This window comes from Dryobates pubescens, chromosome 9 (genome assembly GCF_014839835.1).
Source record: "Dryobates pubescens isolate bDryPub1 chromosome 9, bDryPub1.pri, whole genome shotgun sequence".
Classification (NCBI taxonomy): domain Eukaryota; kingdom Metazoa; phylum Chordata; class Aves; order Piciformes; family Picidae; genus Dryobates; species Dryobates pubescens.
Window position 1 is genome coordinate 13,660,586 of NC_071620.1, and position 22,970 is coordinate 13,683,555.

Sequence of the window (22,970 nt, forward strand, 5' to 3'; positions counted from 1 at the left end):
TTAGAGCAATATTTTATGAGGAAAACAGTGAAGAAGGAGCTTTGACTCTTAGCTGAGAGCTTACTTTGTTTCCTAGGTATGTCTCAGGTGCTGACCAGTAATAATTGCTTTTCAGCACTTTCACAGCCTCAGTGTTGTTGATACTTATTTGCTGGGGTCCATCAAACTGGCTTCGCTGAGGCTGTACACTCCTTGCATGATACAGGTCAACAACAAGCCATCCAGTCATGTCTGATATCTGCAAAGAAGAAATAGGAATATTAATGGAGTCAGGGTTTGTGTCACTGGGGAAGCAGTCACCAAACTTTACTCCTCTCCAGATACTTATTCAAACTGATGGTTCTGCAACACTTTCATTACCTCAGTCTGACACCCAATACATGCAACTAAAGCACTGCAGGCTTGGATTGTGGCTACCTCTGTATTACATGAGAACAAAAGTATGACTGTAATTTTTATCCTCTCGATAAAATTGTTATACTTATGACCATAGTCTTCTGAGAATTACACAACTTCAAGGGCTTTGAGGTCTCTCATCCCTATTTATAGATAGGGTTGAACTGGAGGAAAGCTAAATCCAGAGGCCCAGAAGAGGGAGCAAGATGACAAAACTGTTTTCTTCTTGCTCAGTTTCATACAAGCCTCTCAGAATTTTGGTCAGTTTGATAAGTTCCTCTCTTTTTATCAGCACACAAAACAGGGGACTAAAGTCTGACCAGTTGTGCAAAGATATAGAAGGAATTTGATACTATGATAATTTGGTGGAAAAATAGCATCCCCTAAGTCCCCTAAAGAAATCAAGTTAAAAGCTCTAATTTCAGAAGAAAATGGTACTTATAATCACTCTGTGCTCTACAAAACAGCACTGGAAATATTGCCAAGCCACTCTGGACTTGCCAGAGTGCAAGGAAACATGTTTGGGTTTATCTCGTCAATGCAAAGAAACAGCACCAGGTCAGAAAAAAATAAATGCTTTTTTCCAGTACATTATCACAGCCTCCACTGCAAACCAGTAGGGGCCAAAGGCTGCACTGGAATGACACACTGACTATGCTAAAGGACAGAGAAAATCCATTTCTCTGTTAGGAGACATGCCAGAACTTGAAGTTGGACACATGTCTAAGAGAACTACAGGACATTTTGCAGCTGCCTGAGGAAAGAATGGACATGGACATACCTGAGTGATGGGCCACGGTAGGCTGTCACAGACATCAGAAACCCCAAAGCAGAAACACTCTGTGCAGCCCTGAGGATTTCTTTCTTGTAAATTGTAGAATCCTGGTTTACAGAGATCACAGTTTTCACCCTCTACATTTTCCTGTCAATGGCATACAACATTTGGTTCGCATCAGCATTATTATGGCAACAAATGCAGAGGATTAGACAGGATTTAGGCATAACAACACTCAGAAGGTAATAAAAGAAAACAGATTTCAGCACAGCAGGATTATTGAATAAGACTCAGAGCTTTAAAGTAAAACTGACTGGAAAAATTCATCAGAATTTGCCAGCTCATCAAGATCTACACATGCTCTGGCAAAGCCTTCATTGCAGAGAGGTTTCAGCACATGGGCAGGGTTTGAAAAGGTTCTGCTAGCTTATCACTCCATTTGTCTGAAAACCTGGAATTTGTAGATTGATCTGGAGAAAAGTTGGCATGTTTACTGAAGGCAGATGCTCTACAAACAGCACAGCTCACCTTTAAGACCAGGCTCCTGGAGCAATCAGTCAGCTTCAAAGAATAGCAGCATGGCAGGACTTGAAGAGACACTCCTGGACTGGATAATCTCCAGAGGTCCCTTCCAACCCCTACCACTCTGTGATTCTGAGCACTTGCTTTCTCCTAGATTCAAGTTATGTCTGATATTTTGGTTCAGATAAATAATGCAAAAGGCCTAAGAAGTGTCAGAAAAATTGTCAAACAAACCATTTTTTTAGCTCCTCCATACTGCCTCCACTCTTGGCAACCAGTCCATAAATACCACCTAACATTTGGCTCAGAAAAGTAACTGTAACTGCTTTAAATACTGACACAGAACTTTGTAATAAAGTTCGGCAGAACCTACAGCTGCAAGAAATTTCAAGGGGTTTGGATAATTACCAAAACTAAAAGAATGCTACAAAAATGTTCTCAATTAAACCTTTCTTATAGTTTGCATTTTGTAATCAAATAATTAAATCTTATTTCGTATTTATATCTAATGCAGTTGTTCCAACAAGTCTTTCCAAACTCGTGTTATTTCTTCATGCAAAGCAGATGTTACAAACATATCCTTTCACAGAATCCCTGCAGGGTGGGAGTTGGAAGGGACCTCTGGGGATCATCTAGTCCAATCCCCCCTGCTAAAGCCACAGCAGGATTCCCAGGATCACAATGTCCAGGTGGGTTTGGAATCTCTCCAGAGATGGAGGCTTCACAACCTCTCTGGGCATCCTGCTCTAGGGCTTTGTCATTCTCACAGGCAAAAAGCTTTCCTTCATGTTTAGGTGGAATTTCCAGTGTTCCAGTTTGTGTCCTTTGTCCCTTGTCCTGGCCATGGGCATCACTGAAAAGAATTTGGCCCCATTCTCTCAAAACCCACCCTTTAGCTATTGATCAGCATTTAGAAGATCCCCTTTCAGGCTGCTCTTCTAAACAGCCCCAGGTGTCTCAGCCTTTCCTCCTCACAGAGGTGCTCCGGTCCCCTCAGCATACTTGTAGACATGCACTGGCCTCTCTCCAGTAGTTCCCTGTCTCTGCAGAACTGAGGAGCCCAGAACTGGAACCAGGACTCAGGATGTGGCCTCACTCAGTCAGAGTAGAGAGGGAGGAGAACCTCCTTCCACCTGCTGGCCACTCTCTTCTTTATGCACGCCAGGAAACCCTTGGCCTTCTTGGCCATAAGAGCATGTTGATGGTTCCTGGTGAATTTGCTGAACACCAGCAATTCCAGGTCCTTCTCCCTGGACCTACTTTCCAGCAGGTCACCCCCTTACCTATACCAGTGCAGGGGGTCATTCCTTCCCAGGTGCAGGGCTCTACACTTGCCCTTATTGAATGAACTTCAAGAGGTTCCCCCCTGCTCAACTCTTGTGTGGCCCATTATTGTGGAAAATAATGTATCAGTAATTAACAGAAATACTAATTTGAGGCTGAAGGGAGAAGAGGGGAAAGGAGGAAAAGAGAGGGGGGAAAAGAGAGGGGGGAAAGAGAGGGGGGGAAAAGAGAGGGGGGAAAAGAGAGGGGGGAAAAGAGAGGGGGGGGAAAAGAGAGGGGGGAAAAGAGAGGGGGGAAAAGAGAGGGGGAAAAAGAGAGGGGGGAAAAGAGAGGGGGGAAAAGAAAGGGGGAAAGAGAGTTATCATGCTTTTCAGTACAGAGAACAGTTAATCTGAAGCTTTAGGTCATGAGGTGCACAGTTATACCTGGCTACTTGCTACAAAAGAAGTGCTCTCTCTAGTTAATAATTCCCTTACTAAGGTCACAAATCAATACACAGATTCTATCTGACCTAAAAATGACAGTTTAGTACTCACTTTGCAAAGACAAGGCTCTGTGCATGGATCTTCATTAATGCTCCCAACCAGGCTGCAGTTACAACGCAAGCAGTTTGGAAAGCCCCGATACCCAAACGCACAGCGATCACATTTTTCTCCTGCAAAACCTTCTCTGCACTGACACTGACCTGGCCAAGTCCCTTGAAAAGTAAACACAGAGATACAAATTAAAAAGAACAGAGAAGGCAGTAGGATGGATTCAAGGTAATTTAGCATTCCTTTTTTAATCACACTCCATGTTATGTTCCACTCAGGCACATGGAAAACATCTCACCGCTTTTATGGCTTAGTGGTGGATTGTGTAGAGCAGGACAGTGGTTGCGCTTGATGATCTCGAAGGTGTTTTCCAACCTAAATGATTCTGTTTCTTTGTGGTTGACTACCAGCAACAGGACTAGAGGAAATGGTTTCAAGCTGTGCCAGGAGTGGTTTAGGCTGAATGTTAGGAAATACTTTGCTGAAAGGGTTGTCAAACATCACAATGGTCTGCCCAGGGTAGTGGTGGAGTCACTGTCCCTGTAAGTGTTCAAGCAACTTGTGGACCTGGTGTTTAGGGGCACGGCTTAGTGTTGACCCTTTGCAGGGTCAAGGGGTACATGGGACGGCCTTTGACACCTCTTGCAACCAGATGTATTCTGTGGTTCTGTACTGCTCTTCTTCGGACCTCCTCCAGCACCTTAATGTCCTTCTTTGAATGAGAGGCCCAAAACTGAACTCAATATTTGAGGTGTGGCCTCACCAGTGTCCAGTACAGAGTGACAATCACTGCCTTAGTCCTTTCCTACTGATAACCAACAAATATTGATCCTTCACATTGTTTCACAGAGTTAGAGCCCACAATCCCCACACAAGAACACATTCAGGGATCTAACAAACCTCAAATTCCTAGAAGTGTATGTCTCACCTCACCTTCCTTAATATTGTTTTGAAGTAGCACTTAACTGAGAGCCATTCACAGGCTCCCTCAAACCTCAGTGTCTAGAAATATACCCAGATGTGAATCTTAGAGGACAGGAGCTTCCCACTCCCTTACCACGCTGTGAGTCTGAATGGTGCTTGTCCTTAATGCAGTCAGAACTCATGGAGCCAAAGGGGTTGCAGCCACAGGGATAGCAGGGATGGTCATCATAGGGAGAAACCTGCAAAACAAATGTTCTCTGTCAAAGCCTCAGATTATTTCACTGGAAAAAGTAAAGTTACATCTGTTTCTTGTCCAGGACCAGCAGAATTTAACACTTCTCCTATGAGGACAGGAAAAGAAAACAGAGGTCATTTATCCTGGAGAAGAGAAGGCTCCAGGGACATCTTCTTGTGGTCTTTCAACACTCAGAGGGGCAGATCAGAAAGATGGGGTTGGACTTCTTATCAGGACCTGTTGTGACAGGACAAGGGGTAATGGTTTTCAGCTAAAAGAGGGAGATTAAGGCTGGAGAGAAGGTAAAAATTGTTTACACTGAGCGTGGTGAAACCATGGCCCAAGTCGCCCAGAGAGGTGGTAGAAGCTCCATCCCTGGAAACATCCAGGGTGGATATCCAGGAAATATCCAGGGTGGATAGGGCTGTGAGAGAGCTGCTCCAGTTGCAGATGTCTCTGCTCACAGCAGGGGGATTGTGCTAGATGACCTTTAAAGGTCCCTTTCAACCCAAACCATTCTAGGATTATATGAACTAATGAATGACGGCTGCAAAGGGTAACAGACATCCAACAGAAGTCCAACATGACCTGGAATGTTTCCAGAGATGGAGCTTCTACCACCTTTCTGGGCAACTTGGGCCAGGGTTTCACCACACTCAGCACCAAATTCTGCCTTGTCTCTAGCCTAAATCTCCTCTCTTTTAGTTTAAAAGCATCACCATTTTCCTTGTACATTTCCACACTAGACTTCAGGTTTCATCTCTTTTTTTTCCCTCCAATAACTTGACCCACCCCTCCATGAAACTGGGCAACCATTTCTTCTCTGAAAGTTTTGGCAGTGTCATCTATAAAAAAATATGAATCCTTTATAGATCTCATCTATCCTGCAACTGATAAAAAGGTAAATATTAATGACAATGAACTCAAATGTACATCATCACACCATGTTCTCATTCACCAAAGCATCAAAATGGCATTTTCCAGGTCTTACATTGTGTGGTCTGAAATATCCATCAGCGCATGTTTCGCAGTTGATCCCAGCAGTGTGTTGAGTACAGTTCAAACAGACACCACCTCCTATGTACTGTCCATGAATGTCCATGCTCCTTTTTTGCTCTGCAATGCTCTGGTTGTAATAACAATCTTCTGCTTTGTTATGACAGTTGCACTCTGAGGAAGAATGGAAAATAAACCAGATTTTTGTTATTATTGTTTACGTTGCATAACAATTCCTAGAACGCTAACATTCCTTAAAGTGGAAAATATAAGTAGAAGAGGCTATCAATTCATCTCAAAATGTGGTGGTTTGTTTTTTTTTCCCCTCCCCTTTAACCATGCTATAGAACTTGGCAGTCTTGATACATTTAATTTTCTAGCGAGTAAGCACATTTCAAAACCTCTGTCACTGTAACTGTTCTGCAGACCTAAAACAATCCCATCAGGCTTGATATCAATAATGATATGAGCCTTCAGCAATAATTATTCTTTAATTTTCTGTCCTCTGCATTAATCAGCCTAATTCTTCTCTTGGTTGTCTTATATACAAAAAAAATATGAGCAGTCAACAATGCCAGGACACAAGTGTGACACTGATTTAGATTAGAGGATACTTTGCTCCAGACAGTCATAGAGTGACACAGAATCATAGAATCATTTAGGCTGGAAGAGACCTTCCAGATCATCAAGTCCAAACATTGCCATGTCCCCACTAAACCATGTCCCTCAGCACCACATCTACACAGCTTTTCAATTCCTCCAGGAATGGGGACTCCACCACTGCCCTTTGCAGCCTGTTCAAGAGCTTGGCAACCTTTTTGGGGATGAAATTTTTCCTAATGTTCAACCTAAACCTCCCTCTCTTGTCCTCTCACTTGTTACATGGGAGAAGAGACCAACACCCACCTTGCCCCAGCCTCCTCTCAGGGAGCTGTAGAGAGTGAGGAGATCTCCCCTCAGCCTCCTTTTCTCCAGGCTGTGCAACCCCAGTTCCCTCAGCTGCTCCTCATGAGACTCCTGCTCTAGACCCTTCACCAGTTTTGTTGCTCTTCTTTGGACACAAAACATCTTATGGACATTCAGGCTTATGACAAGACCCCAACTAAAACCAACCTTTTTTTTTTTTCATTTTGGACTGTAGATTTAATCTATTAGGTTCTTAACTTTCTACAGCATGTGCATCAGCAGTACAAAGAGAAAGAACTAGCCCTAGAAATACCTTCAGCCATAATGGCACTGGTTAAATCAATCTGTCAGGTAATCTAGAAGCAAATGGCCAATAGTGTGTCTCTTTCACACCACCTGTGATCTGAACAGTGTGGCTATATAAAAGGATTAATCTAAATCTGATATTTTTTACAGGACTAAAATCAACCCCCAGGTCTCTTTGAAAATGAGATTCTGAAAACTTTACTACATGCTTGAAATGATCTATGCAGTTATGATAAGAAGTAGGTCCTCTACCTTCTACCTCATGAAAACACTTAATAGTTTGTAGATTTTCCTTGGCTACTGGTATAGACCTTTGTTTTTCTCCTTTGGTATTAGTGTAGATCTGTATAGAAAAGCAACCTCAAGCAAGAAAATAAGCATTTTGAAACATCTAAACTTCTGCACATACTTACTCTCACATTTGTTCCCAGCAGAAATGGTTCCTGGTCTCCAGGGTTTCTGGTGGTAGCCTGGACAGCACTTGTTGCAGCTCTCTCCACATGTGTTGTGCTCACACTGGCACTGCAATTTCTAACAATAAAAAAGGTCACTTCTTTAAGCTATCCATTAAAAAATATATATATTTTGATACATGCTGTCAAAAGTCTGCCTCCAAAAAAACCATCAGGAATCACAAATATCCCACAATCAGCACCGGACTGCTCAACCATGTTGTATCAGCTATCGGGAAGTAGTCTTTCTACAAAAGAAGAGACAAATCTCTGCTGCAAGACAGGTTGTTACTTGTTAAGCCTCTTAAATTGTTTCAATTTAATGCCAAATAAGAAGAACTTACTTCAAGAAAGTTATGTTACCAGAGAGCCAGGTAAGACTGCACAGAAAGGGAAGAAAACTATAGCATGCAATTTAGAATTATAGAATCCTCTTGGCTGGAAAAGACCTTTAAGATCATTGTGTTCAATCATTATCTAACTCTACCAAGTCTGGTGCTAACCATGCTCCTCAGCACCACATCTCCAGTTTTTAAACACCTCCAGGGATGGAGATTCAACCTCGACCATGGGGAGCCTGTTCCAGTGGTTGAAAACCCTTTCAGTAAAGAAATTCATTGTAATGTCCAATCTAAACCTCCCCTGGTGCAACCTGAGGGCACTTCCTTTTGTCCTATTACTTGTTACTGACTCCCACTTGGCCCCTTTCATGGAGCTACAGAGCACCAGAAAGTCTTGCCTCAGCCTCTTTTTCTCCTGGCCGAACAAGCCCCATTCCTTCAACTCCATCTCACAGGAGCTGCTCTCCACACCAGCTTCTCTTAAGACCTGCTCCAGCACTTCAGTGTCCTTGGAGTGAGGGGCCCAAAACTGAACCAACCATATCACAGAATGTTAGGGCTGGAATAAGTCTTGAAAGATCACATTGTCCAACCCCCCTGCCAGAGCAGGATCACCTATACCAGATCACACTGGAATGCATCCAGACAGGTTTTGAGTATCTCCAGAGAGAGAAACTCCACAACATCCCTGCACGGCCTGTGAAATATCTTTTAGCCTCCTCTGTCTCATCCTCCTTAGGCAAAATCATTTTTTTCCTTTTAATTAGAAAAGTTGCTTAGTGAAATTGAATTAATGAACTTGAAGTATACCTTTGTGACTTCATCCAGAGGACAGCTTCGAGCGTGGCCATAACAAATGCACATGCCACCAACAGAGATGTCCTTTATTGAATAGTAGTACTACAGAGGGGAAAAAAAGGAAAAAAGAGTTAAAAAATGGATGAATAAGAGACTTTCACATGCATTTACATCTTCCTACTTACTCTGGAAAACAAAATACCAGCATTTGACTATACTGTGTCTTAAAAAATAAAAATACCTGAAAACAAAAGAAGCTTTGACTTTCTGCCTCCTTGGGGAAAACTTCCAATTTGTGATTTTTATGTTGGCTTTTTTTTTTCCCTCTCACGTTTTTTAACTCACTTGTACAAAGTTGACTTTTAAGTAAGCATGCACAGCATCCTCAGCTTCAGGAAAGACCACCAAGTATGGCCTCAGCCAAAATTTACTTGTACAAAACTCCTTTTTCCACCCTCTGAGACACCATGAAGCATAACTAATTCATATATTCCAATTTTGGTCTGAAGAGTAAGAGTTTGTTTTCCTAAAATAGCAACTCTCCCTTCCCTTAAAACCAGTTTGTGCACTCACTTCCAGGGCAGCTCTTTGCCACCAGTGTGTTATTCTATCCAAATTCTTTGGTTAAAAAAAATCAGTGATACAGCGGAACAGAACCCAGGTGGTGAGCAACATACACAAGGATTTAATTTTCAAGGCAAGGAAGAGGCAGGAAATGACCATCTGGGTTCAGTTACAGCTGCAGTATCAACATAGTTAGCCTGTTGGGTGTCCTGGGAAGTATCTACACTACAGGGAGATGAAAAAGAAACGCTTTTTGAGGATACTTCTAAGGAAAGAGTTCAAGTCACTCTCAGACCTAATAACCCTACAGTCATCTGGTTCAGGGAGAGGAGATGGCCCTGGGTGGTCAGACATGCTGCCTCCCAGGCTGTTATTTCTTTGAAGGATCTTGAAGCTGGAGCAAACTACCTTCTTTGACTCCCTACTAAGTTTTTTCAATGTTTTTAAATTTATTATTTAGTGTTTTAATATTAATTTGTTTTCCTGTTATGGGCTTGAATGATTTGGAGACTTCTGAGCAGGAGGTCCTTAACTATGGAGAAGGAGGCAAAGTCTGAGAAAAGCGGGACAAAAGCAGAGCTCCATTTCTCACTGTGTTCTGTTCCCTGCTTCACCTCCTTTGCCTTGTTTTCTTAAAACTCAAAGTCTGGCTAACCGCAGCTGTGTGCAGCTTGAAGCTGAATGGGAGGCCAACACTAAGCAAATGCCTCACAGAAATAAATAAATAGAAGACAGAAAAAAAGGTGCTGCTAGAAAAGTTCTCTAGCAGCTCTTTTATAAGACTGTGTACAAGAAACTAACAAAGTGGGTACCAACAACAACTCAATGTGAAATCTTCAAAACACAACCTAGAAAGCTGGAATGTGGTGATCATGGTTGAAGATGATTGCACAAGACACAAGGTGAGATACCAGGATTTGGGAGCCCTGCCCAATAAGACTCACATCTTGAAGATGTGCAGATTTTCATGCAAAGCTGAACTAAGTAGTGCTTGGTGGGATAGTACTAAGCAAGACCTATATGGGGCATGCAGAACAAGCAGACCGTCCCTATTTTATGTTTCAGCTATGCTGCAGCTGAAAGGATAGTTCCATAACCAAGGTTAACCTTAAAAGTACCCACCAAACCCTGACCAAATCCCTGTTCCTTCCTCCTTTCTGCCCTCAGTAATCAGACCACATTGAAGCGTTGTCAACACACAAGGATCACGTATATCAGAGAAGTCACAAATTGCAAGAGCCCTGTGGCTGTACAAAGAGTTGGTTGTGGATGTTCTTTAAGAATAAGAGCTACAACTCATCAGAAAGTTCTGCCTTCTAGGAAAAAATGAAGGCACTGATGTCCTTATGAGTCTCAGGTAAATGAAGGCCAAGACAGCAAAACACCAAAGCAGAAATACTTCAGAGTACTTCAGTCTTGGTAGGTACTGGTATTAAGGGCTCCAACACTGAATTTCTGTGAGAGTTTGAAGAAGTCAGTTTAAGTGCCTACTGCCTCAGTTTTCTCAGTTTAAAAATCTGACAAGATCAGTCAATACTCTCAAAATTCTAATCTGGGTGTTTTACATTAGTTTACAGGCTTTAAAACAACTGACTGCAACAGACTTTAAAAAAACAAAAACAAACAGAAGAACAAAAAAAACCCTCATAAGACATCAAAAATCATAGCAGCAAAGTCAACACATCAAGTATTTGTATGAACCTTTGTGGTTAGAAGAGACTTCTAAGATTCTAGTCCAACCATTATGTAACTTTACCAACTCCAGTGCTAAACCATATCCCTCAGCACCACATCTCTGCCTCTTTGAAACAACTTCAGGGATGGGGATTCAGCCACTTGCCCTGGAGAGACTCTCCAGTCTTTGAGTAGCCTTTCATTGAAGAATTTTCTTCTAGTATGCAACCTAAACCTCTCCTGGTGCAACCTGAGGCATCAAAACTCATAAGAAAAATCAAAATTCACAATGGCACGGCTGCCAAATAGTTATTTTTATGAATCAGAGCATTGGGTCCTAAAATCCTTGGTATACCAGAAAAGGTACGGCAGTAGTTGAATGAAGAGCAACCTCAAGTGACATTTCCAAGAGCCAAATCACATTTATTTTGCTGACAAAGCATTATAAATAGCATAAGCAATTTACACAAGCAAATAAGGCAAAAAGCAACCAATTAAACAGTCTCTAAAAAGCATTTTTTGGAAGTTTTTTTCTGACAAAGTATCACACTGAATATCATTTATGAAGAATCCACTTACCCTTCTGGTGACAATGGGGTCTAGTTCTTTTGGATCATTATGGCTGAGAGTCATGAGGTCAGCATTAAGAGTTCGGATGCGCTGCAGTCGCAGGCGAATGTATCGTGCAGAAGTGAACTCCAAAAGCTTCTGTGAAGGATCATCAGCACTGGGCCTACCATTGATCAGTGATGTGTGAATCTAGAAAGAGAGACTGACTTAATCACAAACAGTATAGGTTGGGGACTGACCTGCTGGAGAGCAGTGCACAGGAGAGGCACCTAGGTGTCCCGGTGGGTAGATGGCTGACCATGAAGCAGCAATGTGCCCTTGTGGCGAAGAAGGCCAATGGCATCCTGGGGTGTATTAGAAGGGCTGTGGTTAGTCAGCCCAAAGACTTTCTCTTTCCCCTCTACTCTGCCCTGGTGAGGCCATATCTGGAATATTGTTTCCAGTTCTGGGCCTCTCAGTTCAAGAAGGACCTCAGGGAACTGCTTGAAAGAGACCAGTGCAGAGCCACAAAGATGATGTAAGGAGTGGAACATCTCCCTTATGAGGAAAGGTTGAGGGAGCTGGGGCTTTAGCTTAGAGAAGAGGAGACTGAGGGGTGACTTCTTTAATGTTTGCAAATATGTGAAGGCCAGCTGTTGGGAGGGCAGAACCAGGCTATTTTCAGTGATCTCCAATGATAGGACAAGGGGCAATAGGTGAAAGCTGGACCACAGGAGGCTTTACATGAACATAAGGAAAATATTTTTCACTGTGAAAGTGATAAAACACTCTAACAGGCTGCCTTCTCTGGAGATATTCAAACCCCACCTGGATGTGTTTTTTGTGATCTACTCTAGGTGATCCTGCTCTGGCAGGGATTTGCACTAGATGATTTCCAAGGTCCCTTTCAACCCTTAAAGTTCTCTGATTCTGTCTGCTAATTGTGATTAATTTCCAATAACAAACATCTTAGTGTAAGAATAAAACCCACAGAACTTCATATTGTTTTCCAACAACACAGCACAGTTAGTTAACATCTCATCTACTTGCAGTGTTCCCTCTGACTGCAGGAGGGGTTGGACTAGATGATCTCTAAAAGGCTTCTTTCAATCCAAAGCATTCTGATTCTATGATAAACTACCTGGAATTCTTCTCTTCCCTATCCTCTACCTGCAGGCAGAATTTCTGCTCCCTGACTCACACAGTTGAGAAACCAACACTCCTGGCTCATCATAGTCTCAAGTCTCCCAGACTTGTGAGGGGATTGCATGAAGAGAAAAACAGTATCAAGTTTGTCCTGAAGTTCCATGGTCTTCCTTCTTATGCCTTATTGAGATGGAACATGTAATTTTGTCCATAAGCAAAGGTTTTTCCCTTCAAGTATTCTTTAAAGGCCATCTAATCCACCCCCATGCAGTCAGCACAGACATCTGCAACTGCAGCAGGTTGTTCAGAGCCCCAGACAACCTGACCTGGAATGGTTACAGAGATGGGGCATCTACCACCACTCTTGGCAATCTGGGACAGCATCTCACTACGAACCACAGAAAAAAATACTTATTACACTCCAGTGTAAATCTCCCTCTTGTAGTTTAAACCCATCACCACTGTCACAACAGGACCTGCTAAAAAGTCTGTTTCCATCTTTCTGATAGGTCCCTTGAAGTACTGAAAGGCCACCAGAAGGTCTGCCTGGAGCCTCCTCTTCTCCAGGCTGAAAAACCTCAACTCTCTCAGCCTGGCCTCATAGCAGAGCCCATCACTGTTGTGGCATCCTCTGGCCCTGCTCCAACAGGTCCATGTCTCTTCTGTGCTGAGGACCGCAGAGCTGGACCCAGCACTGCAGGTGGGGTCTTAGGAGAGGGGAGCAGAGGGGCAGAATCCCCTCTCTCTTCCAGCTGCCCATGTTGCTGGGGATGCAGCCTAGAATACAGCTAGCTTTAGCCCTCCAACCCAAGGGTTTTCTGCTTTATGTAGAGAGACAAGTTTCTCTGTCTCTTCCTGATCTGTGGGGCATATATTTACATCACTGCAATAAACATTTGAATGGAGGGCATGGGACTTGATATTACTGAATTTCTTTGGCATTTTCTTGCTGAAATGTATTTTTAAGTTTATGTGAAGGTTTGACACACTTTAGCACTTTGCTGCATCCATTCCACCAAGGAATAAAAATATATTGGTTTCTATTAAGCTAAGTGTTACCAGCACGAGGTAACACTGCATTTATTATCACGGTCTTACATTATAGCATTCAGAGTAGAATAACTACTGCTTTTAATGTATCATTTCATTATGTGGCTGCCTCTGAGCAATAAATTACACAAGTACCATGAATAGAGAGTTGGTTAAAAGAAAGCACAACCCACAGAGAGGCTGCACAACTTGTAGCTCTTTTAATTATGCTCCATCCCTGAAACAATGCCAAGGCTTGTTTAGGAGTACCAGCTGTGCCCAGCACTTCTACAGTGTTCACACTTTATCTCACACAACCAGGTGTTCCCAGCACAGGGGGGTTCTTTATTACATCAAAAGCCTGGCAAAACAGAGCCACTCTTAAGAGTCTTTCTGGATAAAGCAACTAATAATTCACAGCTAATAGCTACTGTCAAATTATGCAAAGAGAGAGAGAGAGAGAACAAAGAGTTTAGTAACAGGGAATGTAGAGCCAAAGACATGTTTCATCCCAACATTTAAATGTTAGCTATACTGGTACATGATGCAAAGATAATATCCTTAAAGAGGAGTAACAGATTCTCTGGTAGTGTTGAAGGTGATCAGCTCTACCTGTAGCCCAAAACTGTTTGGATTGCAATTTTTCCATCACTATCACCCCATGCCCTTAGAGACCCCAAAAGTGCAAAACCAAACCCACCTCTCCGTGTTCCAAGGGAACCAATCTGGAATAGTAAGAGGTGCAGATCACTTCATCATCTCTCTTGTAGGTTGGTGGCCCAATTCTCGGTGTTATATTATAACGAGTTAAACATTCAGTGTCACTAATTGCATAGTACTGCCACGGTCTGAACTCGGTGCCGTCTATGGAGCGTTCCAAAATCCAGTTTCCAGGTCGTGGAGCATTAGCAGCTTTGATAATGACATAGGCCACTTGAAAGACCTCAAAAGAAAATGCAAGAAGAAGAATTTAACACTTCATTATGCTGCAAAATACCACTAGAAGCCAACTGGGTACTAAACTTCTATATTAAGTGCAGTTTATAAATGGTTTGCCTGGAGTTAAGGGTAAAATGTGGTCAATGTAGGCAAAATTTGGTGAATCTAGCTAAAATTTCTGCACAAAAAAGGGACAGTCTAATCTTTTACCAGCAGAAATGAGTATCATTTCTTGCCAAAACTCTGAACATTACAAGAAGACAAAACAAACAAAAAAGAAGATGAAATGTAGTCAGTGCATCACTTAAATATGTCCCTGAAAGGAGGGGCTGGACTAGATGACCTTTAAAGGTCCCTTTGACCTTTAAAGGTCCCTGCCAACCCCAACCATTCTATGATTCTGAGTTAATGCAATAGCTGAAATCTATATCCATATTGTACATTGAAGAATTATGTGGGTATCACATTCTTTCTATGGGAAATGTGGTATTTAGCTATTCTGAATCACTGAGTGCTTCAAAGAAGTGGGTTGTTGGGTTGGGGTTGGGTTTTTTTCCTTCTCAAAGCAGCTATAGCCCAAACAACTCTTTCTTTCACATTTTAGCTGGGAGCTTAATCCTCTAAGTAACAGCATTTCTGATAAGCTTTTTACATTAAAAATCTCTACATTCCATTCTGTGCTAAAGTTATTTTAGCAGAAGGTCATTTACAGACACTTCTGTAAGCACAAAATAAGATGAACATGAAAATTGTGAGCAAAAGGAAGCTATTTAAGAATAGTAGCTCTTAAGATGTGTACTCTCTAGCAGTTATCTTGACTAACTGCGACAATCCTGGGCCCCAAATTAAATCCTCATCCACTGTTCAACACTTCTGTGAGTAGGGAGGTAATGAACTTTGTATCTCTTTCTAAATGACCTTGTAGTGGTAGCTGGGTAACAAGCTACAGTATTAGACACCAGCACTGAAGTGCTCTTAATACAAAGCTGCTGTCCTCTTCCTTACCTAACACCTACTACATCACTTCACTTTAAAAGGCTGTCTCTAAAGATTAGTAAGATTTCTATAAAGGAGTTTTATGTTTTATAAGTACTACAGAACCATGGAATACCAGGATGGTGGGCATTGGAAGGGACTTCTGGAGATCATCTAGTCCAACCAGTCTGCTAAAAACTGGGTCATCCAGAGAGGGTTCCCCAGGATCATAACGTCCAGACAGGTTTGGAATCTCTCCAGAGGAGACTCCACAAATTCTCTGGACAGCCTGCTCCAGGACTCCAGCACCCTCACAGCAAAGAATATTCTATTCATATTCAGATGGAACTTCCTGGGTTGCAGTTTGTGCCTATTGCCCCTTGTCCTGTCTCCAGACAACACTGAAAAGCATCTGGTCCCATCCTCCTGCTCCCCACCCTTCAGCTCTTGATGAGCATTGGGATGATGCCCTCTCAGGCTGCTCTTCTCCAGGCTAAACAACCCCAGGTCTCTCGGCCTTTCCTCCTTACAGAGATGCTCCAGTCCCCTCAGAGATGTTTGCAGCCTTCCACTGGACCCTCTCCAGTAATTCTCTGCCTCTCTTGAACTGGGGAACCCCGTAGCATCAAGCCACACTTAAATAAAAAAGCTGTACTATTCTACCAGCTCAGGGGTTCATATCCCTACTTGAGCAGGCTTCCTTGTCAGCTGTGATACCTATCTCCATATGTAGTATTAATACTGTTGAGCTTCAGTTAGGCCACTATCAGTTCTTCCAGACATTTTAAACACCTTTTATTTTTACATTTGGGTGGATACGTTTTGTTTTTTTCTGCAATACAGATTAAAGGCAGAACAAGATTAGCACTTGACACATAAAATCAGATTTCAACCTTGTGAAACAGGTAAACAAATACAGAGAGATAAAAAAATAACTGTATTGTGCACACTGTTCACAAAACTATTTTGGAAAGGAAATGTTAAGTGAACAGAGCTTTGCTTAGGACATCTTGCAGACATGAGAAAGAAAAATAATTGGTGATATTTTAAAGTAATTCTTATTTATGAATTAAATATATAAATCTTATATATATTTATATATAAATATTAGTAAGTATTTAAGTAATACTTATGTTTAAATTACTAAATTTAACTGTCTTATTACCCATTAAATTTATTTACTTACTTATTAAATTTAACTATCTCAGCTTTCTATTAAAATCAGATGCAACTTAAAGCATGATATTCACTTGGTCCAGATTTATCATTTGAGAGATACAAATGGAACATTTCCATCTGTCCCAATAAATAGGAACACTTCCACAAACTGAGGATTTTGTCTGTGGTTCTATATGACATTCCATCAGTGCATAGCCTCACAGCCTTAGAGACAGAATTTCTCTGGGGTCTGTCATCCTCTGTTGTTCAGCACAATCTTAAAATGGGATGAAAGTGCAGTGAATATCGTCCTGGTTTGAGCTAGAGCAGAACCAGTTCTGGTCAGGGATCTGACTTCTCAGCCCAGTCTCTCCTCAGTGCCAACAGTACCTTCTGAAGTTTAGGGCTGGTTTGCACAACCAGTGGTGGCTTCTAGCAGAGAAAACACTGATGGGAAGAGTTCCTGCCAAGGGGTGGGCTGCAGAAAAGCTCAGGCTTATGCTTGCTCCTGTGCAGACCATGGGCAGTGCCTCATCTTGTGCCCCACCTTGGGTGTCATCTTCAGGATCAAGCTGAGGGATCACTAGGGTCAAGCCTCTTCTTCAATGGATGATGTCCAAAGAGGAGTCTGTTGTGCCTTTGATCCTGATCCATCTATTCCTGAATGCAGTTCCAGAGTCCATCTGCAGAATCCTACTGCTAAGTTCAGTCTGGAACTTCCCCAGTGCCTGACCCCAGGCACTGTCGTCAGTGATGACAATGGTGACAGTCACGGCCATCAAGGGTTGTGATCCATATTGGTTTGTATCTCTTTGTTTCTGTTTCATTGGATTGTTCTTCTTTCCATCCCAGCTGGTTTAGTTTCTTTCCCTGCCCATCTCTCTCTCCTTTATTCCCTTTCTTTTCCCTTTGGGAATGCAGAGTGGTTCACAGGCACTTGTTTGGTGGCTGGCCCTGCCCTGAGCCTTCAGAGTTTTCACTAAAAGAAGGCCCCTTTTAAATAAAACCTCCACCATGCCAGCTAAGTAATAACAATTTTAAAAAGGCTAAAATACCTGCTTTTCAAGAGAGGGGAACACAACTCAGACTCCAAGTCAAGCACCTGCATTCCCTACACAGAACCAGGATTTCACTGGTTCAGACAGTGGTAGCTGAGTTCTGTTTCTATTTCACACTGGGTTGTGCACAAGCAGAATCAGAGGTATCACCATTTATCTACCCCTAACCTGAAGACACTTGTAGGTGACAAGAGTCACTTCTATGGGGATTTTCTGTATCACAGAAAAGTACTTTCCTAATTTCAGTTTTATTGACTGAACTTAAGAACTGCTACATACCTCCAAGCTCTAAGTCAGACATTTCCCTTAAATACCAAACAGATGCAAGACTGGAACCTAATTTCCCCCCCCCCTATGTCATAGTAGAAAAGTCTCCTCAAACACCCATCGCTGTCTTTTATTTATTTCTTTTTCCTCTCCACTTGCTGCCATCAACTAAACTACTTCCCTGCTTATTACACAGTTGGCTGAACAACAAATGATCTACTTTTGATTACATTGAGACATTTTTTTCAAGACCTATTCAAGTCTGCAGCTGATGTAGCTGGTTTTAAATCCAGTTTCAACTAGTAACAATGAGCTATCCTTCATCACAAACTAACTGCAGCCACTGCTGCAGAAATAGAAGATAGCCATGAGAGTATGCAACTCAAATTCCTTCTAAATATCAAGCTTCTTTGTGAAGGGAAAAAAAAAAAACCAACAACAGTTAAACATAAAAATATTCAGTACAGCATTCCATAAATTAAATCTTTTCAAGTCCACTCGCTCCCCAGAAAAGCAGCAGTCATGTTTGGTATATATAGGGATTGATTTTTCCTGTGTGCATGCAGATAAGCAATGACTGAAAAGAAATCCTTGACACTATGAATGCAAACAAGGCATTCAAAAATCATTGAATGGTTCTATAAACATTCAAGTATGCAGAGAGTAGAAAAACATTGCCTTAGAAGCATAGGATAGTATAAGTTGGAAGAGACTTTTCAGATCATCAGGTGCAACCTCTAATCCAGCACTGCCAAATCAATCACTAAACCATATCCCTCAGCACCACATCTCCATCTCAATCCCTCCAGGGGAACCTGGGCAGCCTATTCCAGGCCTTGACAACTCTTTTGGGGGACAAATTCTTCTTTATGTCCAAGTTAAACCTCCTCTGATGCAACTTGTTCCTTGAGAAAAGTAACCAACCCCCACCTGGCTCCAACCTCCTTTCAGGGAGCTGTAGTGAGCAAAAAGGTCTCCCCTCAGCCTCCTTCTCTGAAGACTGAACAGCCCCAGTTCCCTCAGCTTCTCCTCACAAGACTTGTGCTCTAGACCCTTCACCAGTTTCTTTGCCCTTCTCTAGACCTGCTCCAGCACCTCCGTCTTCTTCTTGGAGTTAGGGGCCCCAAACCAAATCCAAACATCTGAGGTGCAGCCTCAGCAGTGCTGAGTATGGAGGTACATCTTTTCAGTGTCCACCAACCAGCCACCTGTTAAACTTGAGCTGTGTGGCAAGAGCTAATGATTTCTGCACTTTAATATGACTGTGGAGCTTTCCCAGAACTCACTTCCTTATTGAGCTACAAGGGTAAAAAGGTGAAGTCAAAGCCAGTTAGTAATTCCCAAGTAGCCATACATTAAAAGTGCCATTTTACAGGTGTTTCAACCCTGACTGTAAAGATCGACCAAATAAACTTGTATGGAAGAATCATCTCTTCATAGCAGCAATCACAGAATCATGAATCAGGTTGGTTTGGGTTGGAAGGGACATTTAAAGGTTATTTAGTCCAAACTCACAGCATTATTTAGTCCAAACTCACAGCATTAAGCAGGAACATCTGCCACTAGATAAGGTTGTTCAGAGCCCCAAACAACCTGACCTGGAATAGTTTTTCAGTACTTAAAGAGGTCAATAAAAAAGCTGCAGACAGGCTTTTTTGCAGGGCAGGGAGATTCACACTAGGGAGAAGGAAGAACTGCGTTATGTTGAGAGTGGTGAGACACTGTCCCACGTTGTCCATAGAGGTGACAGATGCCTCATTCTTGGAAAGATTCTAGGTCAGGGTGGACAGGACTCTGAGCAAGCTGATCTGTTTGAGTATGTTCCTACTCACTGCTGGGGGTTTGTACTAGGTGGGCTTTAAAGGTCCCTTCCAACCCAAACCATTCTGTGATCCTGTGCTTATCTAATCTTATTCTAAAGTCTGCACTATTTTAGATTGTGAATCGTAAAAAGGTTGATGAAACAACTGCTCTAATTCTCAGCTGTTTGTGCTCACTGCAGGGGGGTTGGACTAGATGACCTACAAAGATCCCTTCCAACTTAAATCATTCAGTGATTCTGTAAATAAGTACCAAAAAAAAAAAAAAAAAAAAAAAAGACCAGATAGTCAGTCTTCACATCACAAATCATAAAAGGGTGTGAATATAGTCTAAATTCTGGCAAGGAAAGGTAAATACATAGAATACATAGAATACATAGACAGTAAAGGACATCTTTGCTAAAGTACTTGACAGCTTTCATGCACAGAGCTTGACATGCAAACAGTGCTAAAGATACACTGCAGGTACTGACTTCCAGCAGGAATTTTGAAGGCCTTACAAGAGTATTTCAACTCATTCTCAAGGATATTTATGAAGTAAACAGTTCCTAAAATCACTAAGGTCCTTCAGAGACTTTTCTTTTGTTTTCATTACTTACGCTGACTGGCTTGAAGTCAGCACACCAAGTCAGCTCTAATAACTCATTGACTTGAAGCAGTCTCTATTAACCAAATCCTTTCTCACAGCACAGTAATTTACATTCAGTTTGCATAGCACACCCCCCCCCCCCCCCATGCCTTTTCTCTGGAACTCCAAGGAAAACACAGAAGAAAGGCCCCTTTGGGGTGGAAAAACTTTTCAAATTGAATTAGTGAAACTAAGCATGGGTCAGGGGAGGAAAGATATGTACTTGGTGAAACACAACAGCACTAAGCCTGGAGAAGGAAAGAGCTAGAGGGCACCTCAGCTGGTGTTTCCAAAGTGAGAATGTTCTAGGATAAAAACTAAACCTCTCCTCCTCTGTTTTTCCTTCCTGCTTGTCCACTTACAAACCAAACAACTCTTCCAACAGGAAGCTCCTATCCTAACCTTCTGTCTCTGACAAAGATTCCCTGTGATTATTTCCCTAATGGTTCTGCTTTCTAATTAAAGAGGAAACCTCATGCTTAATTTAACTTGCGCTTCATTTTACAACATGAAACTTAAACTTTCTGGCTTAACACATAAAATAACTTTCAGGCAGGGTCCAGAGATCTTGCAAAAGCTTGCTTCAAACTATACACCAAGTATTTCTAAGCAACAAGAGCTTCTTCCAGAGCCTGGAAGCATGCCCATACCAATGACATTGAGCTATGATTTTCAAACACTGGCCAACGCATAGGTCTTCTCAAAGATCAGTAAGGAAAAGCCAAGAAAAACACATCTTTTTCACAAATCATTTTGTCTTTTCTTGGAGCAGGGTGGGAGACTTCTGGTTCTTCCATGGCAAACAGACATACTAATAAATCAGCAAATATTTTGAACAGCTTAGCATCGTCCAGTGTAAGGATGAGGAAACCCTCCTAGCTTTACCATAATGTCCCAGGAGGGAGAAGCCAACTTCTGCCCAGACAGCTCCAGCCTGTCCAGAGTCAGAAATCACTGGTTTAGAGATATAATCCCTAAATATTCAGAACTGAGAGCAAAAATTCATAGGATACAATACAGATCATTTCTTCCCAGTGTTCTTTCCAAAAACACCATGCTCAGAATCAGTCAGAAGCACAGAAAGTGGCAAATCAACTTTACCCCATTTTTTGTGCACTTTTCTTATCCCTGAACTGAGGCAAGTCTGCTTCCAGGGTCCTGAAGATCCTGCAAGTGAACTTTCTGACATTTTATGTTTTAATCTCACCAATATTTTGCATTAGCAGCTTTACATATTTAATGCAAATATGCAAAAATAGTGAGACATTTAAAGAGAAGAGTTTAACTTAAGATCTACTGTGACATAACTGACGTGAATACAACAACCCTCCAGTTACTAAGCTCCTTCTCTCCTCCTCTAAAACTCAGTATCAGAGTTACAATACCTACGGATCAAAGGAGTTCGTATTTGGGAGCATAATGTGCTATGTCCTCCTAAAGCAAATCACAAATCTTTCTCAGTCACACACATACAACTGTTACTGTGCCATGAATTCCAACAACCTGGGGTCTATGAACTTATAGACACAGTCCCTTACACTCCAATCTGATTGGAATGTGTCAAGGGTTCAGGGCTGAGCTACCCATCAGATAAGTGCCAGAGGCTTTCTATGAACCCCTCTGCCATCTCAAAGGGAAGACAAAGGGAATCTCAGAGAGAGAGATGGGCTGGCAAAAAGATATAAATGAGATGGAATGGAAAGAAGAACAATCTAATGAAAGAGAGACAAAGAGATACGAATTATTGGAACCCAACTCCTGATGGCAGTAACCACACCACTGTCACCATTGATGTTGAGGGCAAGCACTGGGGGAGTCACAGACTGGACTCAGTGGCAGGATTCAGAAGTTGGATTCTGAAACTGTATTCAGGAACACATAGGTTAGGATGGAAGGCAGAAAGGACAGAGTCCTCCTGAGACACCACCCAGTGAAGAGGCCTCACCCTGATGATCCCTCACCTTGATCCTGAAGATGCTGTCCATGGGATGGAATCTCTTGTTGGCCAGTAGAAGGTCACCTGTCCTGTTCTGTCCTGTCCTCTCCTCCTTGCAGGTGCCTCTGACTTCTTGCCCCCCCCCTCCCCCAAATGGGGCACAATATGCGGCAGTGCCCTTGCTCTGCACAGGAGCAAGTTTAAGCCAGAGCCTTTCCGCAGTGCAGCCCTTGGCAGTCTCTCTCCCCATCAGTGTTCTCAATGCTAGAAGCAGCTGTGCAAACCTTCCCTGAACTTCAGAAAGTGTTGTCACTGAGCAGAGATTTAACTGAGAAGTCAAAGACCCTGGACAGAATTGGTTTTGCTCTAGCTCAAACCAGAGCAAAATGAAATCTTCAAGATGCTCTTGAATCATAACTGAAAAATATATCTGTTCAAAATTCAATTCATATTGGCTTTAACTACCCATGTGTAACTATGTGCTGCTAAATGGTTAACTTCTAAATACCCTAGCACAGAAGAACTGCAATCAATTGCACCAGTTTACATCCAACACAAAATAAATGATGCTCACCTAAATGTTACTCACCTGCCTTAAATCCAAGGTGATGGTGACCCAGTGGTACTGCCTCCCATTCTGAATGCTGGGACTTTGCCACCAGTTATTGGTACCATCGATTGCACTGGAAATTGGATGCTGCTCTGTTTTAAAGCAAAAATATAAACACCTTGTGAAAATACCTTATTTTCCCAGACCCA

At 42.2% G+C, this 22,970-nt stretch overlaps 1 protein-coding gene across 1 annotated transcript in view; it reads right to left on the reverse strand.

Annotated features, from left to right (window-relative positions):
- LAMA1 (laminin subunit alpha 1) overlaps window positions 1-22,970 on the reverse strand; it is a 111,491-nt gene that overhangs the window by 70,418 nt on the left and 18,103 nt on the right. The window contains exons 3-12 of the mRNA XM_009909928.2: window positions 22,801-22,913; window positions 14,131-14,373; window positions 11,286-11,465; window positions 8,481-8,570; window positions 7,291-7,408; window positions 5,661-5,839; window positions 4,568-4,673; window positions 3,514-3,674; window positions 1,178-1,318; window positions 65-238 (exon numbers count right to left, since the gene is read on the reverse strand). Coding sequence (XP_009908230.2) covers window positions 65-238; window positions 1,178-1,318; window positions 3,514-3,674; window positions 4,568-4,673; window positions 5,661-5,839; window positions 7,291-7,408; window positions 8,481-8,570; window positions 11,286-11,465; window positions 14,131-14,373; window positions 22,801-22,913 — 1,505 coding nt within the window. The remainder of the gene's footprint in view (window positions 1-64; window positions 239-1,177; window positions 1,319-3,513; window positions 3,675-4,567; window positions 4,674-5,660; window positions 5,840-7,290; window positions 7,409-8,480; window positions 8,571-11,285; window positions 11,466-14,130; window positions 14,374-22,800; window positions 22,914-22,970) is intronic.